Source organism: Arvicola amphibius, chromosome 3 (genome assembly GCF_903992535.2).
Source record: "Arvicola amphibius chromosome 3, mArvAmp1.2, whole genome shotgun sequence".
In the NCBI taxonomy this organism is placed as follows: domain Eukaryota; kingdom Metazoa; phylum Chordata; class Mammalia; order Rodentia; family Cricetidae; genus Arvicola; species Arvicola amphibius.
In genome coordinates this window covers 13,824,763-13,846,072 of record NC_052049.1, presented here as the reverse complement: position 1 = coordinate 13,846,072, position 21,310 = coordinate 13,824,763, and the positions used below count along the sequence as shown (strand labels likewise).

General features: G+C 36.1%; 1 protein-coding gene across 4 annotated transcripts in view; it reads left to right on the top strand.

Annotated features, from left to right (window-relative positions):
- The window catches only part of Cdh18 (cadherin 18), a 241,324-nt gene that overhangs the window by 71,497 nt on the left and 148,517 nt on the right, over window positions 1-21,310 (top strand). For 3 of the 4 annotated variants that reach the window (XM_038322753.1, XM_038322755.1, XM_038322754.1), the window contains exon 3: window positions 1,897-2,016. The exons of the other annotated variant lie outside the window; for it this stretch is intronic. In XM_038322753.1, coding sequence (XP_038178681.1) covers window positions 1,897-2,016 — 120 coding nt within the window. The remainder of the gene's footprint in view (window positions 1-1,896; window positions 2,017-21,310) is intronic. 4 annotated transcript variants of the gene reach the window in all.

Sequence of the window (21,310 nt, the reverse complement as noted above, 5' to 3'; positions counted from 1 at the left end):
GAAATTTACTTTTTTATTTTTTACCAAGGACACTATTTTACCACATACTATGAGGGAAAGAATTGCGCACGCCACTGTGAGAGGATCTTTATTGACAAAGTTATGTTGAGGGAAAAACCTATCACACACTCTTCTCACCTCCAGTCACTCTGTGCAGCATGCACATATAGCAATACATAAAACAAATTAATGTTGATTTTTTCATATAAACTTTTAAAGGAAAATAAGATTAACTATTAAAATGACTAATATAACTCAGCCATTGATTTAATTTTAAATGGCAACAAGTGGAAAACTGGAAATATATGAGTCTCCAAAAATATTAACCTGTATGAAATTCAATCAACGTATGAGCATGTTGTTTCTTTACTTCACTCAGCAATGTATCTGGGACCAAACACCATGCAGGATTTGTCACCGTTTGCTTGTTGGCTTCGACTTTTTAGAATATTGGTAGGATTTAACAGTTAGTATTGAGGACAGGTACCATTTATTTCTTTTCTGTGTTTCACACGTATGGAAAGAAGGTAATTCACTCAACAACAGCATTCTGTCTCACAGCCACAGGAAGTACAGTTAGGAGAACTGTGTTTTCCTGGCCACGTTCTCCCTCAGTACACTAAGGGTATCCAGTGTTCTTATGTATTTTCAGCTGCTTCATCAAGGATTCTCCCTGTCATTCTATTGCCCCCTGAGTGTTGTTGGGGGGCTACAAGTCCATCATGCAATGAATCATCTTTCTAAAGAATACTTAACCTTTTCATCAGTGTTAAGACTGCCCTTCTTAGAGGTTTAAATCAAACTTGCTTTCCAATGTTTCAATCTTCAGACCATAGGATCCTAATATACATTTCAATATCCTATCACTGGAATGATACAAAGTAAAAGTATGAAAGATTTGGTTAACAGAGGAGAGTATTTACCCACTTATCATAAATTTTAACAACCCTCAATAGTTGGCTGTTATATTGGGGACTAATTTTAACATAAGAATAATTCCCATGTGAAGTAGATGTATGTAATGAAATAAGCAATTCACAAAGTATAAGGAAAAAATCAGGATGATACCTCTCCAATTTTAGCACTCCAAATATGCATGTTAATGTTTACTAATTACTTTAAAGTTTATCCTATTCAAAAACTTATTGTTAATATTTGTTTTAAAAGACAATTATGTCCATATTGTAAAGAAGCCTCAGAGTAAATGATGTTTGAATCAAGCATAGTAGTTTGAGACTCAGTAATCCAGGCAAATTATACAAAGCAAATAGATAAATGTACGATGTAATATAGATGGAGTGGTTGAATGTCACTGGTAATATCATTTGTCCATCTTCTCCCTTTAATCACACATTATCTCATCTTTGGTACTAAGGATGTTCTTAATACATGAACTGTATAGCCTCATTGTACTCTTGATTTATCAAAACATGCAATATTACTTTTTATATGGGCAATAATAAAAGCCCATTCCTGTTAACATATCAGCAAGAACATTTCTATGTTGTCATATAAGAAATTATAATACAAGCAGATCCACACTACAACAACATCTAGCATGTGTTGTATTTGAGCTTATATGTTACTAATAGTAAGGAGATAAAGACTTGTGGTCAGTTCCCAATGCCCATGTTGGGTAATTCAAATCTGCCTGTGACTCCAGTGCTGGCATATCCCATGGCATTTTCTGGCTTTCTGGGCACCTCTGCTTACACATGAATATACTCACGTACACATAAATACAAATAAATGCTGAAATAAATCTTAAGAGAATTAAATTTAATAGATCATAGTCATTTTAGTAATGCTTTGAAACTGAAACAAACACTTTTACTGTGTTCAAATGAGTCATGCGCTAAATGACATCACACTAAAATTTGTTTTCTGAATGCACAGGTACCTCTGTTCTACAGGTGACAGCTACAGATGCAGATGACCCCACCTATGGAAACAGTGCTCGTGTTGTTTACAGCATCCTTCAAGGACAACCTTATTTCTCTGTGGATCCTAAAACAGGTTAGCAAATTTATGTATGTTATTATGCAAGTACTTCCATAAATAATACAAATGATGCTGTTTTATTTTTACTGTTTCTCATGGACTATAAGAAACACATTTCTCTATTTAACCCTTTTCTAAATTAAAATATAATTACATCATTTCCCCCTTACCTTACCTCCTTCCAGACACTCCCGGGTATCATCCAGGAACCCTCCCATGCTTGTTGCTTCAATCTCAAACTGATAGCCTCTCTTTTTATTCTTATTGCTACAAACATATATACATATGTACATGTATATGGATAATGTATGCACAAATATATTAATACATTTTGCTGAATTGATTGCATGCTCTCGTGCTCTCTCTTTCTCTCTCTCTCAGGTGGGTATATCTATATGCTTTTATGTCTGAAAATGTTGCATTGGTTAACTAGTTAAGGGGGCTCATTCCCAAGAAAGGCTAATTACCCCCTCTCCCAGCAGTCATTAATTGTCTATGGATTTTGGTCTAAATGTAGGAATCCATGAAAGATCCCTGTTCAACCATAGCGTGCTTATTGTTTATGCAGTCACTTCCGGGAGAGACTTTCACAGCACACTTTCTGATATTTTGTCGCTGATAGTCTTTTACCCTGTCTAATGAGATGTTTCCTGAGTCATTGACAAAGGAGCTAGGATATTTGGATGCATTCATTGGGGCTGGGATCTCTAAGATCATGTGATCTATGCATTTGTGTTCACTTATGATTTTTGTGATTGTCCCTATTTTCTGTAGAGGGAAGCTTCTTTGTACTGGTGAGGGGAGTTTCACTTTTCTGTGACTATAAAGATAAATGCAAGAATGCAATAAAGAGCTATGTTAGTCTAGCAAATTGTTGTTAGCAGAACTTTTCTAAAGTCCTTGACCTTATTAGCCCTGGGAAACAGTTTATTTCTAGCACTAGGTACAGTTTCCTTCCTGTTGGAAGGGAAAAAGTCCAAAAAACTTCTACTAGTCATCATCAACAAGAAAGTGTCACTTAGATATCTTGCCATGCTGGTTGTAAATATGGTTCATGACTTTAACAGCTGGAAGGCAGCTTTTGACAGCTTGCATAGTGTTTTTTGGCACCTTGGAAGGTACACTGAAGAAAGGAGGTGTTCATCTCTGATAGAGTTGGGATCAACAGAGTCCTGCATCTTTTGTAAGCAGTGTGTTTAGGAACTGGGGTCTCCTTCAACCTTTGGAACCTAGGCAAGCACTACATCAATAGTCTATATTGTTTAGAGAGTCTATTGGACTGCCCTGACCAATCATGCAAAGGAAGTTTTCTCTTGGCTGGTGCTAGGTATTTTATTTGTGTAAGGAGTTCTACATTAGTCCTATGGTTTCAAATCTGTCCTAGTTTCAAATCGTCTTATACTACGACGTACAAAACAGTAAGAAGTTTGAGTCTTAAGCACACTTTGGAACCTAATGGGACTAGATTACTGTTAGTGGTGTTTTATTATCTTGTTTTAAAGAGGATTTGACTTTTCTCTCCCCACCCCCCCATCCCCCCATCCCACCCTACCCCCAAGTTCCCATTTTTTGTCCGGCAATCTTGTCTACTTCCAATATCCAGGACGATAACTATATGTTTTTCTTTGGATTCACCTTCTTATTTAGCTTCTCTAGGATTTTTTACGAATTATAGGCTCAATGTCCTTTATTTATGGCTAGAAACCAATTATGAGTGAGTACATCCCATGTTCATCTTTTTGGGTCTGGGTTACCTCACTCAGGATGGTGTTTTCTATTTGCATCCATTTGCATGCAAAATTGAAGATGTCATTGTTTTTTACCGCCGAGTAGTACTCTAATATGTATATATTCCACACTTTCTTCATCCATTCTTCCACTGAAGGGCATCTAGGTTGTTTCCAGGTTCTGGCTATTACAAATAATGCTGATATAACATAGTTGAACAAATGCTTTTGTAATATGATTGGGCATCTCTTGGGTAAATTCCCAACAGTGGGATTGCTGGGTCCTGGGGTAGGTTGATCCCAAATTTCCTGAGAAACCTCCACACTGCTTTCCAAAGCAGAACGGGAGACCACCAAGTCCAGTTGGAATGGGACTGATTTGGAACAGGGGACCAAACCGGACTCTCTGAATGTGGCTGACGGTGGAGGAGGACTGAGAAACCAAGGACAACGGCGATGAGCTTGAACTCTACAGCATGGACGGGCTCACTGTGAGCCTTGTCAGTTTGGTTGCTCACCTTCCTGGACTTAGGGGGAGCTGGGAGGACCTTGGACTTAACATAGTGAAGGGAACCCTGATGGCTCTTTGGCTTGGAGAGGGAGAGAGTGGGGTTATGGGTGGAAGGGAGGGGAGGGAAAGGGGAGGAGGAGGGGAGGAGATGGAAATTTTTTATAAAAAAAATAAAGAATTAAAAAAAATAAAGAGGATTTGACTAAGTAATCTTCCTTACTTTGATAAGAGGTTCCAGCATTCAAGTTCACTGCCAGAAAGAGACCTGTATTTCTGTTTTTCTAGATGATACAATGTAGAGCCAATACGCAAAGAAGGAGTTATAAGTGGAGGATAAACTCATAGAAAAGCATTCATGTATCCGCACATTTTATACATATTAATTGTAATATAGACTGAAGTATTTCATTGATGATGTAAAAATAAATATTGTAAAATTATAGTCAGTAGTGTGTTATACATTATTATGTGACACTCCAGTCAATTTAGTTTTGAGGTATTTATAGAGGGAAAAATTCTTATGAACCTGATAATCAAAATGCCTATAAATTGTTATCTCTGTTAGTGCTCAACTGAAAATTTATTAACAACTGAATTACTTCACTATTTGATATAAGTGATCTTCTTTTTATTCTTGCCTTTAAATCAAGTTTGCATTAAACAAAATAGAAGTAGATATCTGTTTTGCACTAGTGTATTATGAAAGAAATAAGCAGAAATAATGTAGCATTGCTATTTTTACTATGAACACACATATACCCATTTATAAACATACATGTATCCAAATAAATCTGTTGTCCATTAATACTCTGTATATTAGTCAAATGTTTTCATATAAGAAAATGTCGTATTTACTTAACAATAAGTTAAAATAAAGGCATCCTGCATGAAATATGTTTTAAACTTTAGTGTTCTAATTATGCCTCATATCAGTTAAAAAAATCAATTTTCTATATATATATATATCATAGTATCTGAATTGGTGCCTATGTTTTGAATATAAATGTAAGCAGGTGTGAGAAGGAGTTTGTGTGAGCTAAACAGATTTTTGAGGATAATTGTCTGCCTCTGTATGCTGTTATCGTTTGTGTTTTATATCTGTTCTTATCAGCATGCTATTGGTGGCATACCATTTAAATGCAATTAGCATTTGGGGATAGTTATAAATCTTACAGGTAGATCAAGTAATGATTAACACAGAATTTTATCTCAGGTATAAAGAGACTCTCCCACAGTTTCTAATGCATTAAACTCTATTAGTTCTTGGGCCTCTTTTTTTCTTCTCTTCCAAATACATAGTGTATTAAAAGAAATACACGCTTCCACAGAATCTGTGTTAATATCAGCATTTCATTGGCTAAAGCATCATGGGACCTGTGCTTCTATTTCCTATTTATCATGCCAGTAATGAAATAAAATATTTTTAAAGTTGCATTAAGCCAGTAATGTGCTAAACAGTTATTGAAGAAAGTGCTAAGATGAGTTCTAAGACAAACACTCATTATTTTCTGCAAGGCTTCCACATTTTGGCTACTTGTGCTTAAAAACCTTATTACCATGCAATTAAACATGCTTAAAACTAATTAATCTAGTTGCAACTGTGCTTCCAAATGCCCAGAATATAATCTAAAGAGACATAGTGAAAAGAAGAGAATCGGCTGCTCTGATAGGGTGTTATATAGGAAGCATGGGAACACTAGCTATTTGCAAAGGTGCATTTTTATAGTATAACTTAATTCCATTCTCCTAATTGAATGATCCAGCCTAACACATTTCCAATTACTTTTTATTGAAGACCTATTATTATAATGTATAACTTAATGCTTCTCCCAAAATAACAATGAGATTTCAATGCTTATCATTAAAAATTTGTACTTGTATTACCTTATTTCCATTATGGTAAAAGTACATTTTCTTATTCACCTTGATTTTATAATAATGAGTTCCTAAAGAGACTGTGTTTTTCTGTTGTATAAACCATATGTTAAAACCAGTATCCAAAGATAGCAATGATGAGATTATTGGTTCAGCATATTAAATAGATATCATTTAATAACATGTGGGGTTTTAAACTGCAATTCTTTAATTAGTACTGTGAACCAAATAGTTTATAAATTGTGCAATCTTTGTTATAGTCAATGTGATGTTCCTTAGTATATAAGACAACCAAAGAGTACCCACTAAAATATTATTTTAAAATTAACACTTGGTAAGTAGAAAAAATTATAGGAATGAATATTAAAAACACACTTTTTATGGCAGATTATGAATGAAGCATAGGTATAGAATATGCAAATAACAATGTTTACTAATATCTAAAACAGAAACACTTAGCTATTTGAGGAAGGCTGTAGACCAGGTTGGCCTAGAACTCAGAGAGATCTACCTGCCTCTGCATCCCGATGCTGAGATTAAAGGTGTGCCCCATCACTGCCTGGCTGAGGATCATTATTTTTAACATAACACAGCTCATTCCAATCCTGTCATTTTACTGTAAACATCATTAGAAGTAAGTGATTATATTGAAAACTTCTGTGCTTCTATGAGGGTCGAAAGCAGTAGCTGAATAATCCATTGGTTTTTCATAGAACCTAGTTTTCTTATCTATGTCGAAGGAGAAGAGTTCAAGGAGATGCCTTCCCAGTGTCTTGGGAGCAGAAAATACATATTATATACAAAACAAGCAAGCAGTCTTGAATTAGGAACGGCAACTGGTTAATGGTCCTGCCTCTGATAGTTACTTGATAGCTCCTTTAAAAGAAGGCACTCCGTATTTCTTCTGCTAAGGCACACAGGAATGTCTGTGCCATGAATGTGTTCAATTCTTCTGATGATCACTTCAGGAAATTTGAAACTCTAGATAAAAGCAGAAGCCAGGGATTAATTATGAAGTAAGTCTTCTATACTGACTTACCACAAGCAGGGTCAGATCTACTCATACTGTGTTAAAATGTGGTATCTTCTATGTCATTCTCCAATGATGTCAGTGATGCTACATGTCATAGAGTTAGCTTTTGATACACACTTAATAAAAAGTTGAGTCTTCTTTTCAATTTTGTATTTATTTTATGAAACTGAATTTTAGTTGTTTGTAATACATGCAATTTATATGTATATGTATTCATTTCTGTAATAATACAGTGTGTTATAAACAAATATATTAATGCTGTAAATAAACATGTAAGCATCTGGAAATATTGCACGCATAAATAGCATGCTTAATTTTCAGGTATATAAAAGTAATAGAGTTTAAATGATTGACTTTAGTTTTATATACACCACCACTTACACTTGCATTCAGCACTCCTAGTATGGTTTAGCACTTCAACATTGTTTGCTGTTTAATATTAAAAAACAGAAACTGAACACCAAATTTCTTGTTAATCATTCAAATATGTTGGAATTACATCTATTTCTCAGTACAGGAATCTCGTCACATACAATATAGAACTTTCTACTTAATGGTAACATATAGTTCCAAAGGTTTGAATCATATCACTAATCATTTATGTATGGAATATTATACATGTGCCTTCTTATAACAACAATTGACAGGTAATAGACTCATAATTACTTCATTTAAAGTTTATTAACACATCTATATAGAGCTAGTTATTTTACAAAATTACATTCTTTATTGAAAATCACTTTGTAGATACTTTATGCTTCGATACAAATATGCAACGTAATATTTACTAAATAGGTTAGATTCCAGAAAATTTGCATTCCAATTCCAGTGTATCTAAATTTGTAATGAAGGTGCCTATCTAGTTATCTTGGCAAATTAGCGAGATTCTCTTAGCCATGTATCAGGAAAAATGCAAGTGTCCAGCAATGTTCTGTGTCCTCTTTATTCTATCCTGTAAAATAAAAAGTTTTTATTACCATTGAAGTAGTGTTATCTAAAATAAACAAAAAATGATTTCATTGTATAAAAGAAGTATTTGGCATAGATTAATACATATTTTTCTCCTAAGTAAGGAAGGTGCCAGTTGAATTGAATGTTGAGCAGTGTGGGAGATTTGAATATGATTTCATTCTTCTGGAGGTAGATATCCACATTTCATAGCATTATTTATTAAAATGTTTACCCACTTTTCTTTTTGTCCTTTTTTGCTTTATTTTATTTTTTTAAAAGAAAAAAATAATTTTTCATTATACATACGAAACTAAGTTTCCCCTTCCTTCCCTCCTCTTATTCTCTCCACTTACCCTCACACACACACATTCAAACCCCCCCCCCACTCCTCAGAGAGGGGATGGCACATTGCTTTGGGGAAGGTTCTATGGCGATATTTAAGATATTCATCAGTCTGACTACTGGGCAAGGCCATTTTGGGCACTCTCTCCTTTATTACTTAGGGTCTTAGCTGGGGCCATTCTTGAGGATTCCTGGGAATTTCTCTAGAGCCAAGTCCTTTGCTTGCCCCATAATGGCTCCCTCAATGAAGATATCGATTTCCTTGCTCCCACTTTTCTAATACATGTTTTTGATGATTTGGTCAAATGTTAAGTGTGTATAGCTGTGTGCATTTACCTGTGGCTCTTTAGAACTCACAATGGTTTACAGGTATGTTTCTGTGTGTCACTTTTTATCACTGTGGTAAGAATATTTTATAATTAAATGATATATTGGCTTGTTCTACATTATTCTTGTTTCCTTAAGAATTCTAGATTTTTTTTTTTTTTTTTTTGCAATTCTGTAAAGAATGTCCTTGGAAGTTTGAGAGGGATTGCTTTGAATCTCTGCAGCTTTCAATGCAGCCCTTGCTGTGATATAAATCCTGCCAATTCAAAAAGCATAGGAGGGAATTTCACCATCTGGTGGCTTCTTCAATTTATTTTTCATCATCATAAAGTTTCCCTTACAGAGAAGGTCTTCCAACCCTTTGTTTAGATTTATTCTAACACATGTTGAGGCATCTGTGAGTAGCATATTTTTTCCTGATCTTTTTTTTTTAAATCAGAAATGTGATTTTCAGTGCCTATAGAAACTACTGATTTCTATACATTAATATTGTACCCTCCTAGTTTACTGAAAGTCTTTATCAGATTCAGAGAATTTTATGTGTAGCATATGTTGTATATTGAGAATAGAATAACTTTGAGTAGATCAAAAACATACATTTAAACTGTAAACACTGCAACTGCTAACGGAGTATAGGAAAATCAATTCATGGTATAGACAGAGGCAACAAATTTCTTAATAGAACCACAATAGCACAGACGGTAGAGACAGATGGAATTATAAGAACTTAAAAGCTTAAGCACAGAAAAATAAATGATCAAATGAATGAACAGATAGGCTACTAAACGGCAGAAAATCTTTTCCTGCTATATTTCAGCCAAGGATTTTATGTTCAGAATCTATAAAGTACTACAAATAATAAAAATAACAAATAAAATTAGCAGGCAGACTAATAAACACACGCATAGACACACACACAAAACTGTACTAGTCTGTGAATTTGCCAATGACGTAAACACATGGTTTTATATATAAAAAAAAAAAAAAAAAAAAAAAAAAGAGGAGTCCAGAAATATGGCTCAGCAGTTAGGAACAGAGAACAAACTGTTCTTCCAAACAACCTGAGTTTAGTATAAAGTGCCCATGTGAAGTGACTCACAATCACCTCTAACTTCAGCTTCTAGGCTGTCTGTCACCTCTGGCTTAAAGAACACTTTAATCCATATGCACATACTCACAGAAGGGTACCTACACATACAAATAATTGAAAATAATAAAATGAGTCTTTTACAAAGAAATAACATTGGCCGATGAATATTTTATGTTAACTATCCATAACCATTAGAGGAATTTGTTATAACTTACTTTGAGGATCCATCCCACCCCAGTCAGAATGGCAACCATCAAGAAAACAAACACACACTGGTGAATATGAGCAAAGAAGAACCCTATAGAGTGCTGGATGAAGTGGAAAGTAGAAGAGGCACTCAGGAAATTGATGTGAATATTTTTGAAACAACAGAAAGCATAGCACCATCTAACCAAGCAGTATAATTTCTGGGCAATGTGACGTGCGATCTTTTACAGGGACCTGACACACTTCTACTTGTATCAGGTTTTCTCTAGTAGGAAGACAATACAACCAGTCTGGCTGATCAGCAACACATGGAAGGAAAGTAAACATATGATGTGTTCATTCAATGGAATTTTGTTCAGCCACAAACAAAAGTGAATTGGTTGGAAAATAGATGGAACTGAAAAAAAAAAAAAAAAACAAAAACAAAAAACAAACAACAACAACAAAAAAACTTATCCACCAAGTTAATTCTTTGCGTTAAAAAAAAAAAAAAAACAAGTAACTTATTCACTCTCAATATCCCAGATGAATCTATCTTTTAACTCTGCAGTCAGATGGGAGTAAACATGGATAATGACAAAAAAAAACTAGAAAGGTGACCTTAAGACTAGATAGCACAGGCTTAGAGTGGAAGAAAATAGAACAAAACAGAGGTGAAAACCTGGGGATGGCGAAAACCGGGGCTAACGAGATGAAAATAAAATATGTATGAACATCCCATATGGAAAGCTAATACTCTATAACTTAATTTAACAAAGATTAAGGAGGATTTGGGAATCAAAATAATCTTGCCAGCATATTTTCTTATTAATTTTAAGAAATCCTTTACATGAATCATAAACACAAGAAATACACAATTATAAGAACTAATGTTAGTTTCAACATTCTTGCTTGTTCACCCAGAGTAGTTCATCAGTATTTTCTGTTGGGTTTAATCAATAAAAGCTTATTTCCTTTCAGCAATTGCTAAAAATATGAAGAATTCTGATATGAATGTTTAGAAAATATGTAATGTATTCATAAAAGCCCTGTAGATTCTATTACTAACTTTATACGATTCCATAAAAATATTTATGATAATTCATAAAATAGTAAGAGTAATGCTTGCTTGATTTAATAATTATCATTACATTTATTAAAATAGTAATAGCAGATACATAATAAACATAATACATAATTTGCTAATTTAGTTACTTCTCAGCCCACAAAGTTAAAGGTCATTCTTCTCTCGTAGGTAAATGCAGTGCAGTATCTCAGAATGGGTTTACCAAAAGAACATTTTCTTACCTTTTCATATTCAAAAAAGATTTGAAGGAAAGTTGTTCCCAAGAGACACTACAGGACAAATCAAGACAAAAAGAGATACAGTTTGTTAAGTATTTAAAACATGAAAGAGTAAAGAGACATTAGCACGTATTACTCCTTGTTGTCTACTTTCTGTTAGTGACTCGCTTTGCAGATTCCATTGCTGTTCTGATATTACTCTGTAAGGCTCCATTCGACAGATCTAGCTTCCATGTTGTGCCAGTAGTAGCATTCAACAAACACTATCAAAGTTAGAGCATCATTGTTTAGATGGCACTGTTGAATCCTGTCTTAGAGTTTCTATTGCTACGATAAAACACCATGACCAATAACAACTTGTGAAGGAAAAGATTTATATGAACTTATATTACAGATTATCTCTGAAGAAAGTCAGTGTAAGAACTTAAGCAGGGAAGGAACATGGAGACAGGAGCTGGTGCTGAGGTCACCGAGAAGAGCTGCTTATTGGATTGCTTCTCTTTGTTTGCTCAGTCTGCTTTTTTTATTTTATTTTATTTTTTAAATATAGAAAGTGAGCTATCTTTTTTCCATTATACATACCAATCCAAGTTCCCATTCTCTGCTTTACACCCATTTCCTTCATTTACCCTCTTAGACCAACCCCCATCCACTCCAAAGTGAGGGTAAGGCACATCGCTTTGAGGAAGGTCCAAAGCCCTCCCTTCTAAATCTATGCTGAGCATAGTATCTATCCAAAAGGAGTAAATTCCCCAAAAGCCAGAACAAGCAGTAGGGATAATCCTGGTTTCACTGCCACTGGCCCCACTTTCTGCCCAATAATGCAACTGTCATCCTCATTCAGAGGAACTAGTTTGGACCTATGCTTGTTCTTTTCTGAATCTAGCTGGAGTTGGTGAGCTCCCCATAGCTCAGGTAGCCTGTTTCACTGGGTGTCCCCATCATTCTCTTGACCTCTTTGTTCATATTCTCACTCCTCCCACTCTTCAGTCCAGTACTCTGATGCAGGTCCATCAGTTGCTGGATGAAGGTTCTATGGTGATATTTAAGATATTTATCAGTCTGACTACAGGGCAAGGGCAGCTCAGGCACCCTCTCCTCTATTGTTTAGGGTCTTAGCTGGGGTCATCCTTGTGCATTCCTGGGACTTTCTCTAGAGTCAAGTTTCTTGCTAGCCCCATAATGGCTCCCTCAATCACTATTGAGCCTATAGTTCATGATCCTAGAAAAAGCTAAGTAACAAGGTGAGCCTTAAGATAAACACGTATAGATCCACCTGGAAAGTCGAAATAGACAAGATCGCCTGACAAAATTGAGCATGGGGGTAGGGGTAGACCGAGGATGAAAGGAGTAGAGGAGGGGAGAAGGTAGGGGGAAAGAGAACATGAGGGAAAGGGATAGTCAAGATGGAGGAAAGACAGATAAGAGACCAAGGAAAGAGATATCTTTATTGAGGCAGTCTGATTTTCTATAACAGACAGAACCAACTTCCCAGGTTGACAACATTCACTGTCAACTCCTTCTTCCACCCACACCAACCATAAATCAAGAAAATGGATCATAGGATTGCCAACAGTCTAATATGGCAGGGTGGGGGTTATAGACTCAAGTGTGATTTGCTTTTCAAAAATGACTCTAGCTTTTGTCAACTGACATAGAATAAGACAGCACAGCTTCCTTTACCTTAATGTCTGTGATTAAGCACAGATTCAGTCATTGGAAGAGTAGCAGTCACGATACAGTCCTATGACAATATATACTATTCAAATATAGTAAACAAATAGATTTCAATTAATTTACATTGTACTAGTTTTCTTTGTTGATATAACCAAATGTGACTAAAGCCAAAGACAATGCTGAAACCTGTGTAATCTGATAACTCACTTTTCATGTGAAATTCACGGTCCTGGGTAGATGTAAGGCAGATATCATAAATCTGAACGCATCCTCTCAAGGCTATGCCTATGAAAAGATAAAGAGCGGTGTTCTCTATTTCCGAGGACTCAATGAACATTTTCAAGACTGCTGCTGTACAAAACAAAGATTCTTATTTTCACATTGTTTGCTTAAAATGCTGAAGCTATATATAGTTCTGCAGAAAAATGCACTGATTTTCTTTGAAATTTTCTTTAAAAATTATTTTATATCACCGGTATATTATAATATCTTCCATTTCTCTAGTCTTCCATAACCACCTGTTTTTAATTGGTATTTTTAACTACATAAGTTTAAAATATAGGATCTAATGATTGCCAAAAATTAGTACCGAAAAGCTGTTAAAAAAACAAATGAACTAAATTGTTGTGAGTCATAGATCACTATGTAAACTGTTACTGATAGAACCGTATGTCTTGTACATTCTTAATTAAACAATAAATTCCTAGGTTACAAACTCCCCAAGAGCTGTCCTTGCTCATTTCCATACCGCATAAGATGATTAATGCATTGCTACCATATGAAAGATGGCAGTACCACTGTGAATATAGTATATTATTCATCTTTTTTAGTGACCACATTGAGTTTCTATTGAAATTACATCATGTTTCAAAATGTTTCTTCAGATCTTTCACATAGCTAAGCAAAGAACAAATAGTGAATACATCCTTTTTTTTCCTGTTTCTTAAACTTCATCTCCCTTTTCTCTTATAAGAACAATTCTATTGATCTGGGCAGTGGTGGCACACGCGTTTAATCCCATCACTTGGGAGGCAGAGGCAGGAGGATCTCTGTGAGTACAAGGCTAGCCTGGTCTACAAGAGCGAATACTAGGACAGGCTCCAAAGCTACAGAGAAACCCAGTCTCGAACCCCCTCCCCCCCCAAAAAAAGAAAAAAAAAGAACAACTCTACCATTTTGTATAAAATAAAAACTCCCCTTTAACATTAGAAGAATGTTAAAATGCTCAGATTCCCACTGCAAGCCATATGGGGAGAGAAAGATAAAATTCTCTGTGGGTCTGAATATTTGGGGTCTAGAAAGAATTTTTGTCCTGGTGTTAAGCTGTCAACATTAAGCTTAGCTTTAAGGGCTATTGTTTCACCTCCTGCTGGACAAAAGTCACTTTTGTTTAATATCCCTTTGCACTGATAACAACACAGGCAATAGGGAGCTTGTTTATTTGCTTCACTGGAAGTTGAAACAATGCCGGATATAATGTTGTGTACACAAAACAGAATCATCTTGGAATAGAAGTTAAATTCCTCAGTGTGACTTTTTTCGTAGTGTTACAGAACTGAGCTGTTTGCTTCCACTTCACAAAGGTTTCTTCTCCCTCACTCTGTGGGCTGCATTTTATTTTCTTTATATTGTAAATTTATTCCATGGACTCCACGGAAACTCTGGTGTGAGTACATAGAGACAAAGCAGTTTTCTTGGACGTCAGAATTTTTCATTGATAAATCTAGGAATCATTAGCCTAATATTGAAAACATAATAAAGATGATTATTCTCAGAACAGCTGTCATTCTCCTTGCACAGAGCTACCCCAGAGAAAATGCAAGCAATTGCTTCAAGCAGTGTATTTCCCACTTTTCTAACTAAAGATTTCCACTACCCTATTGCATGTACCGTTCATGTTACAAAAGCCTTCTGTATTCCCATCATGACCATTTCTTACTTCATAGTATTGCTTATTTGAGAATTTCATACAACAGACTTTGATCAAATTCATCCCTCCTACTTTTCCCTGACCCAGCACTACCTCCATGCCCATGCAACCTGCAAATCCCTCTCCTTCATTCTATCTTCTTCTCTCCTCCTTCTCTCCCACCCTCCATATCTGTCTCTTAACACAATAAGCTTTATCCGTGTGGCCCAAATTCATTAAAATCCTTCCGGCTGTGGGGTCTGTTTTGAACCATGGTTCCCCTCCCAGAGCACACACCCTTAGAGAAAACGGATTCTCCTTTCTCCAGTAGCAATCAATTACCAGTAACTCCTGTGCTAGCGATAGAACTTCATGATCCCACCCAACTCCCAATTCTATGCTGGGATTTTTACAACTTGACCTTGTACATACTGCCACAGTATCTTTGAGTTCATAAATATATCTAAAAAACACATTTTCTTTGTAGTAATCTAATACCCCCATGTCTTTTCTTAGGAATTGATAGGGTCCGGGGCTGTGTTATTTGGCTTACATACCTGGAGTCAGGTCCACTGAGGAAAGTCAAGGCAGAAACTCAGCATAGTAGGATCCTGGAGGCAGGAGCTAATGCACAGGTCTTGGTTGAGGACTGCTTACTTTCTGGATCCTCATGGCTTGCTCAGCCCAGGACCACTAGCCCAGGGGTGCCACCTCCCATAACAATCTGGGCCCTCCCTGATTAAATTGCTAATTCAGAAAACGGCCTACAGGGCTGCCTACAGCCTTATCTTATCTTTCTTTAATTGAAAATAGATTTTTTTCATATAGTATATTTATTAGTTTTCCAACTCTTCCCAGATCCTCATTTTTCCACCCACCCAAATGTACATATTTTTTTCTCATTAGAATACAAGAAGTCATATAAAATAAGATAATCATAATAGATATGAAAATTAGATAAAATTTACTCCAAATTTATTTAGGAGATCTTGTCTTTTTCTACTTCCCATGTATTAGATCCATGTATGTCTCTCTTAGGGTCCTCTTTGTTATCTAGGATCTCTAGGGTTGTGAACTGTAGGCTGGTTTTTCCTTTGTTTTATGTCTAAAAGTCACTTATGAATTATATATTATATTTGTCTTTCTGAGTCTGAGTTACCTCACTCAATAGGATATTTTCTAGATCCATCCATTTGCCTGCAAATTTCAAGTTGTCATCATTTTTTTCCCACTGTCTATTACTCCATTTTGTAAATTCCCACATTTTATTTAACCATTCTTCAGCTGAGGGTTATTTAGGTTGTTTCCAGGTTCTGGCTATTATAAATAATGCTGCTATCAAAATGGTTGAGAACATGTCCTCTGCACAGTTTTCTAGCCCTAAGGGGAGGCATTTTATGAAGACATCTCAATTAGTATTGAATGTTCAAAGGTTTCTTATTTCTCTGAACATTGTCCAGCTGTAGGTCTCTGTATTTGTTCCCAACTACTGCCAGAGGATGAAGCATCTCTGATAATTACAGAGGATATCTCCAACCTTTGAACATAGCAAAGGATGAGTATGAGTCAATTTATGGCTCATTCTCTAGCAAAATTATAGTATTTGATTTTCCCATAGGTCCCTAGCCTTTTGTTCTCAGGTTATCAGTCATTAAATAGTTTTGGAAATGGATTCCAACTAAAATGGGTTAGACCTTAAATACAACCAGATTTTTTTTTTTACTGTCTTAGTTATGGTTATTAATCCTAGGTTGAAACACCATGACCAAAACTAAGTTGGGCAAGAAAGGGTTTACTTGGCTTATACTTCCAAACTGTAGGCAATCATTGAAGGAAGTCAAGACAGGAACTCAAATAAGACTGGTTCCTGGAGGCCAGAACTGAAACTATAAGAACTGAGGCTATAGTGCCGAGCTATTACTTGATTTCTCTTCAAATCCTATAAAGTCTGCTTTCTTAGAGAACTCAGGATAACCTGCCCAGGGATGACAAAATCCACCATAAGTTGGGACCTTCCTTATCAATTACTTATTTATAAAATGTTATACACACTTACCTACTGCCTGATCTTAATAGAGACATTTTACCAATAAGTATTTCTCTCTTTCTGATTACTATAGCTTGTGTCAAGTTGACTAAAACCCACCAGCATGATTGGTGCATAAATGTTGTACCATCATCGTAGAACTTCTTGAAAGCTGACACCATTATAGATTGAAGGGTTTTGTTACTGGGTTTGTGTTTACTCTTCTCTTTTCAACTCTTTTGGTACCTTGAGCACCAGTCAATGGGCGTGAAGGTTCTATGAAGGCACCTGGTCAACTTTTTCATGTTCAATGAATTTTTTAAGTTTTTAGCGTTACAACCCTACTCTTCATTTGTGGAGAGCAATATTAGTCCTGGCTATAGCCTTGAATGATAATGGTTCCAATGGGACCTTACTCAATTAGCTAAAATCCATTGCCAGAGCTGGTGGCTTCATTTGGTGACTCTAAATGTCTAGGTAGGGTTAGGTCTCCCACATTAATTTGTGATTCCATTTATATCACTTTCATACATGTATAGATTTTAGAAAGCTTCTACTGTGTTAGGTTTCCATATGATCCCTCAAATGACCTTTATTCTAGCTAACCTTTCACATATTCCCCATGCACCTCCATTTCCTCTCCCCTTCCACATTTGATCCACCATTTTCAGTCCTCTTATCCTGTCAACTCATAACTAACTATTCTACTGCTCCTACCTGAAGAGATCCAATCTCTCCATCTAGACCCTTACTCTGTGGGTATATTGTTTGTGGCCTGCTTCTCAAAAACTTCTAACCTTTATATAGAAGCAAATATACACTGTATTTCTCTTCTTGAATCTAGATTACCTTACCCTGGATGATTTTTCCCTAGCTTCATCCATTTCTGTGTGAATTTTATTACTTCATTTAAAAAACAGATGGCATTGGTCAATATCTCTGTTTTTATGCCAATACCAAGCTGTTTTCATTACTGTAGCTCTGTAATAGAATTTGAAGACAGGTATGGTAATGCTTCAGGAAGTACTTTTATTATATAGAACTGTTTTGGCTATCCTGGGCTTTTTGTTTTTCCACATAAAGTTGATTATTGTTCTATCAAGGTCTGTGAAGAATTTTGTTGGAATTTTGATGGGGATTGCACTGAGCTCCCAAGGTCCAGATGAAGAGCAGACAGAGGGAGAACATGAGCAGAGCAAGGAAGTCAGGACCCTGAAGGGTGCGTCCACCCACTGAAACAGTGTGACTAATCTAATGGGAGCTCACCAAGGCCAGCTGGACTGGAACTGATCGAGCATGTGATCAGACTGGACTCTCTGAATGTGGCTGACAATGAGGGCTGACGAGAAGCCAGTGATAATGGCAGTGGGTTTTGATTCTACTGCATGTACTGGCTTTTTTGGAGCCTAGTCTGTTTGGATGTATACCTTCCTAGACATGGATGGATGTGGGAGGGTCTTGGACTTCCCACATGACAGGGCACCCTGACTTCTCTTAGGATAGGAGAGGGAGGGGGAGGGAGAGAGGAAGCGAAATGGGAGGAGGGGAGCAGGTGGACATTTTTAATAAATGAAAAAAAGACTTCATTTCACTTAAAAAAAAACAGCAGATGACGCCTATACTCATTCTGAATCCTCTTTTACAATGATGCTTGAACTTTGGGCAGAGGCACATGATATATATGACCTAGTTATTGCTCAACATTGAAAGTACCTTTCCATGCAAATTGAACAGTTGTGAGTTTCTTTGTTATTCCATCTTTTGCAGGAGATGTACTGTCCCAGGGCTATGACAATGAGACATTAAGGCTCATCTTTATACTCTGTCTGTTTATTAGAATAATAGTAGTAGACTCCCCTCCAGGGGCTCTGACCTATCTATCTACAGATTCTGATAGCTTTGCCTGGTAGAGGCTCCATTAGGTCCTTAATTTAATCATAAACGATTTGGTTATACCCATGTCTTTTGAGTCATTATTGTACCAATAGACATCTCTCAAAAGGGCAGCGGTTAATGTTGCTCATAAGATTTGCAGCTAGGAAAGATTGTTGAGTACCTTTCTCCTCAATAGCATGCATAGAACCTTCTAGGAGAATTAAAGCTCACCAGACACCACAAAGAAACATGTTCTTATTTTAAATCATTTACTCATTATAATCACTATATGTGTCCATAAGATTGTTTGCATATTTTAATTTTTCTCCTTGCCTATTTTGGTCAATTGATATCATTATTAATATAGATCACACACACACACACAAACACACACACACATGTTCATACATAATCAGACCAGCATATAGAAATATCGAATATCTGCCTAGCAAAGGCAAAACCCTCCCTACAGCCTATCCTGTGACCTGAATACAACTTTTTCATAGCTGCTTTATGCTTTCTCTGCTTATGACTACAATCTTCACTAGATACCAGTTGTAGGGAAAATTTTCGCATAGCTACAAAGGCCCATGGCATAGTCTTTTGAGAAAATAAAACCCCATCCTTAACACACACCATCATGCTCAGCACTGGGAGTTCCTGAAATTTAACGACAGGCAAGCTTTTCTTTTGGTATTCTCATGCTTTCAAAACACCCGCAGGAGACTGTCACTCTTAGTTTGTGGAGCATTCATCCGAGGCAGGAATAACTTATGTATTAAGAGATGAGGGCTTTGTGGTCCCAAAGATTCTCTGTATAGACAGTGTACCTGCAAACAAAAAACAGAGAAAAAAAAGAAAGAAAATGAAGAAAAGTGAGTTAAACCTTAAAATAGCTCCTGAAATTTTGGTTTATAAGTATCAAATATCTAGATACATGTTTCTTTAGATGTAGATATACATTGTATAGAAGTTTTATAACATGGTTATTGACTGTACTTGGCTTTTGGTCTACATTCTTAAGGCATTTATTCATGCATTTATTCCTTGACCACATATTTATGATACTTTGTAAGTGGCATTACCTCTGTAAGCTGAAGGTTTATGGTGCTGTTTTACTGATGCCGCCTCTACACATCCACAGTGCTCCATGCGTTCTGATACTATCCTTCGAAAACAAATTGAGCAGCGGTCTTACAACTGTCAGCATGGCTCATTGCTGCTCACATCCCTCTCAGGCCTGCCAAACAGTTCAGTGCCGCTCTCCAGGTGACTGCTTGATTGACTACCAGGAGTAGGTGATTGATAGGGATTTCAAACCCAAACAGGCTTTTCGTTTTGTTTTTCCTTGCTGGCTGGCTACGTGAAAACAGTCAAGGATCTTAACTATTTGACTCTTCCATGCTCAGTTAAATCCAAGGAAGCAGAAAGTGATATTGGTCAGATGTTTAACTTTTACAGCGAATTATTTTCTTTTTGTTAATTCTTGAATACATAGTATTTTATGTCTTTAACTATCAATCTCCAATTTGCCTGAAGTTACTTTAATATCCTCACTAGCAATTCACTCTTCTCAGAAACGCTGCAATTGTTGGTTCTCTATGGACAAGAGAGATCACGTTGGAAACTGAACATAGGGGGCCAGGAGGCGTGTCCTGAAATGTGCAGTGAGGACATCATCTTTTCATCTTTATCTCGATCAACTATTTTGTTATATCAGTTATGTCTCTTGTCTCAAACAATAGCCCTGTTAACTAATTTATATAAACATGGCTTACATAAAAATACATGTTCATTACATAAGACATGTCATTCTTTTTGTGTGTCATCTCCTATAAAACGAGAGAAAAATAAACTTCTTATATGATTACTTTAGAGATTAAACATAATATTTCAAAAATGTTCAGGATAGTGTCTGACATTTGCTTTACAATCATTATTTACATACTCATGCGGACTGACATTTATATCTTTAAACTCTCAACAGGAATAAATTGAATTTTTCTGAAGGCTGAACATAAATATTTTACCTTCGTTTATCCTTAACTTTTAGTCTACTGTGCTAGCTGAGGATAAGTAGAGTGAAAGGCACTATTGTTGTTCTGTGTGTTTTCCTCAACATAAAAACTATGAATGGAAATAAGTTTGTTGCTTTACATTTAAATTTCTCACCTCCACAAACCCTTCAACTTTGGAATGATTCTCCAAATATGTGTGTACATCCTTCTGAACATAGTGGTGCTCTTTGTTCCACATAGACACAGCCACAGGATCCAGAGTAAATAAGCCCGGGTTGACTTGGAAGTTTCTGTCTTTGGCATCTTATTTAGACAAGCTGCAGTTTCACAAGACAAGACTACAATGCACAGACATTCAGAGGAGCCTCTAACAAGATAACTGAACAGAAGCTCAAATATTCTGAGTATATTTATTTAATTGCACACTTGAGAAATCAGTGAGCATTTTTTTGTTTAT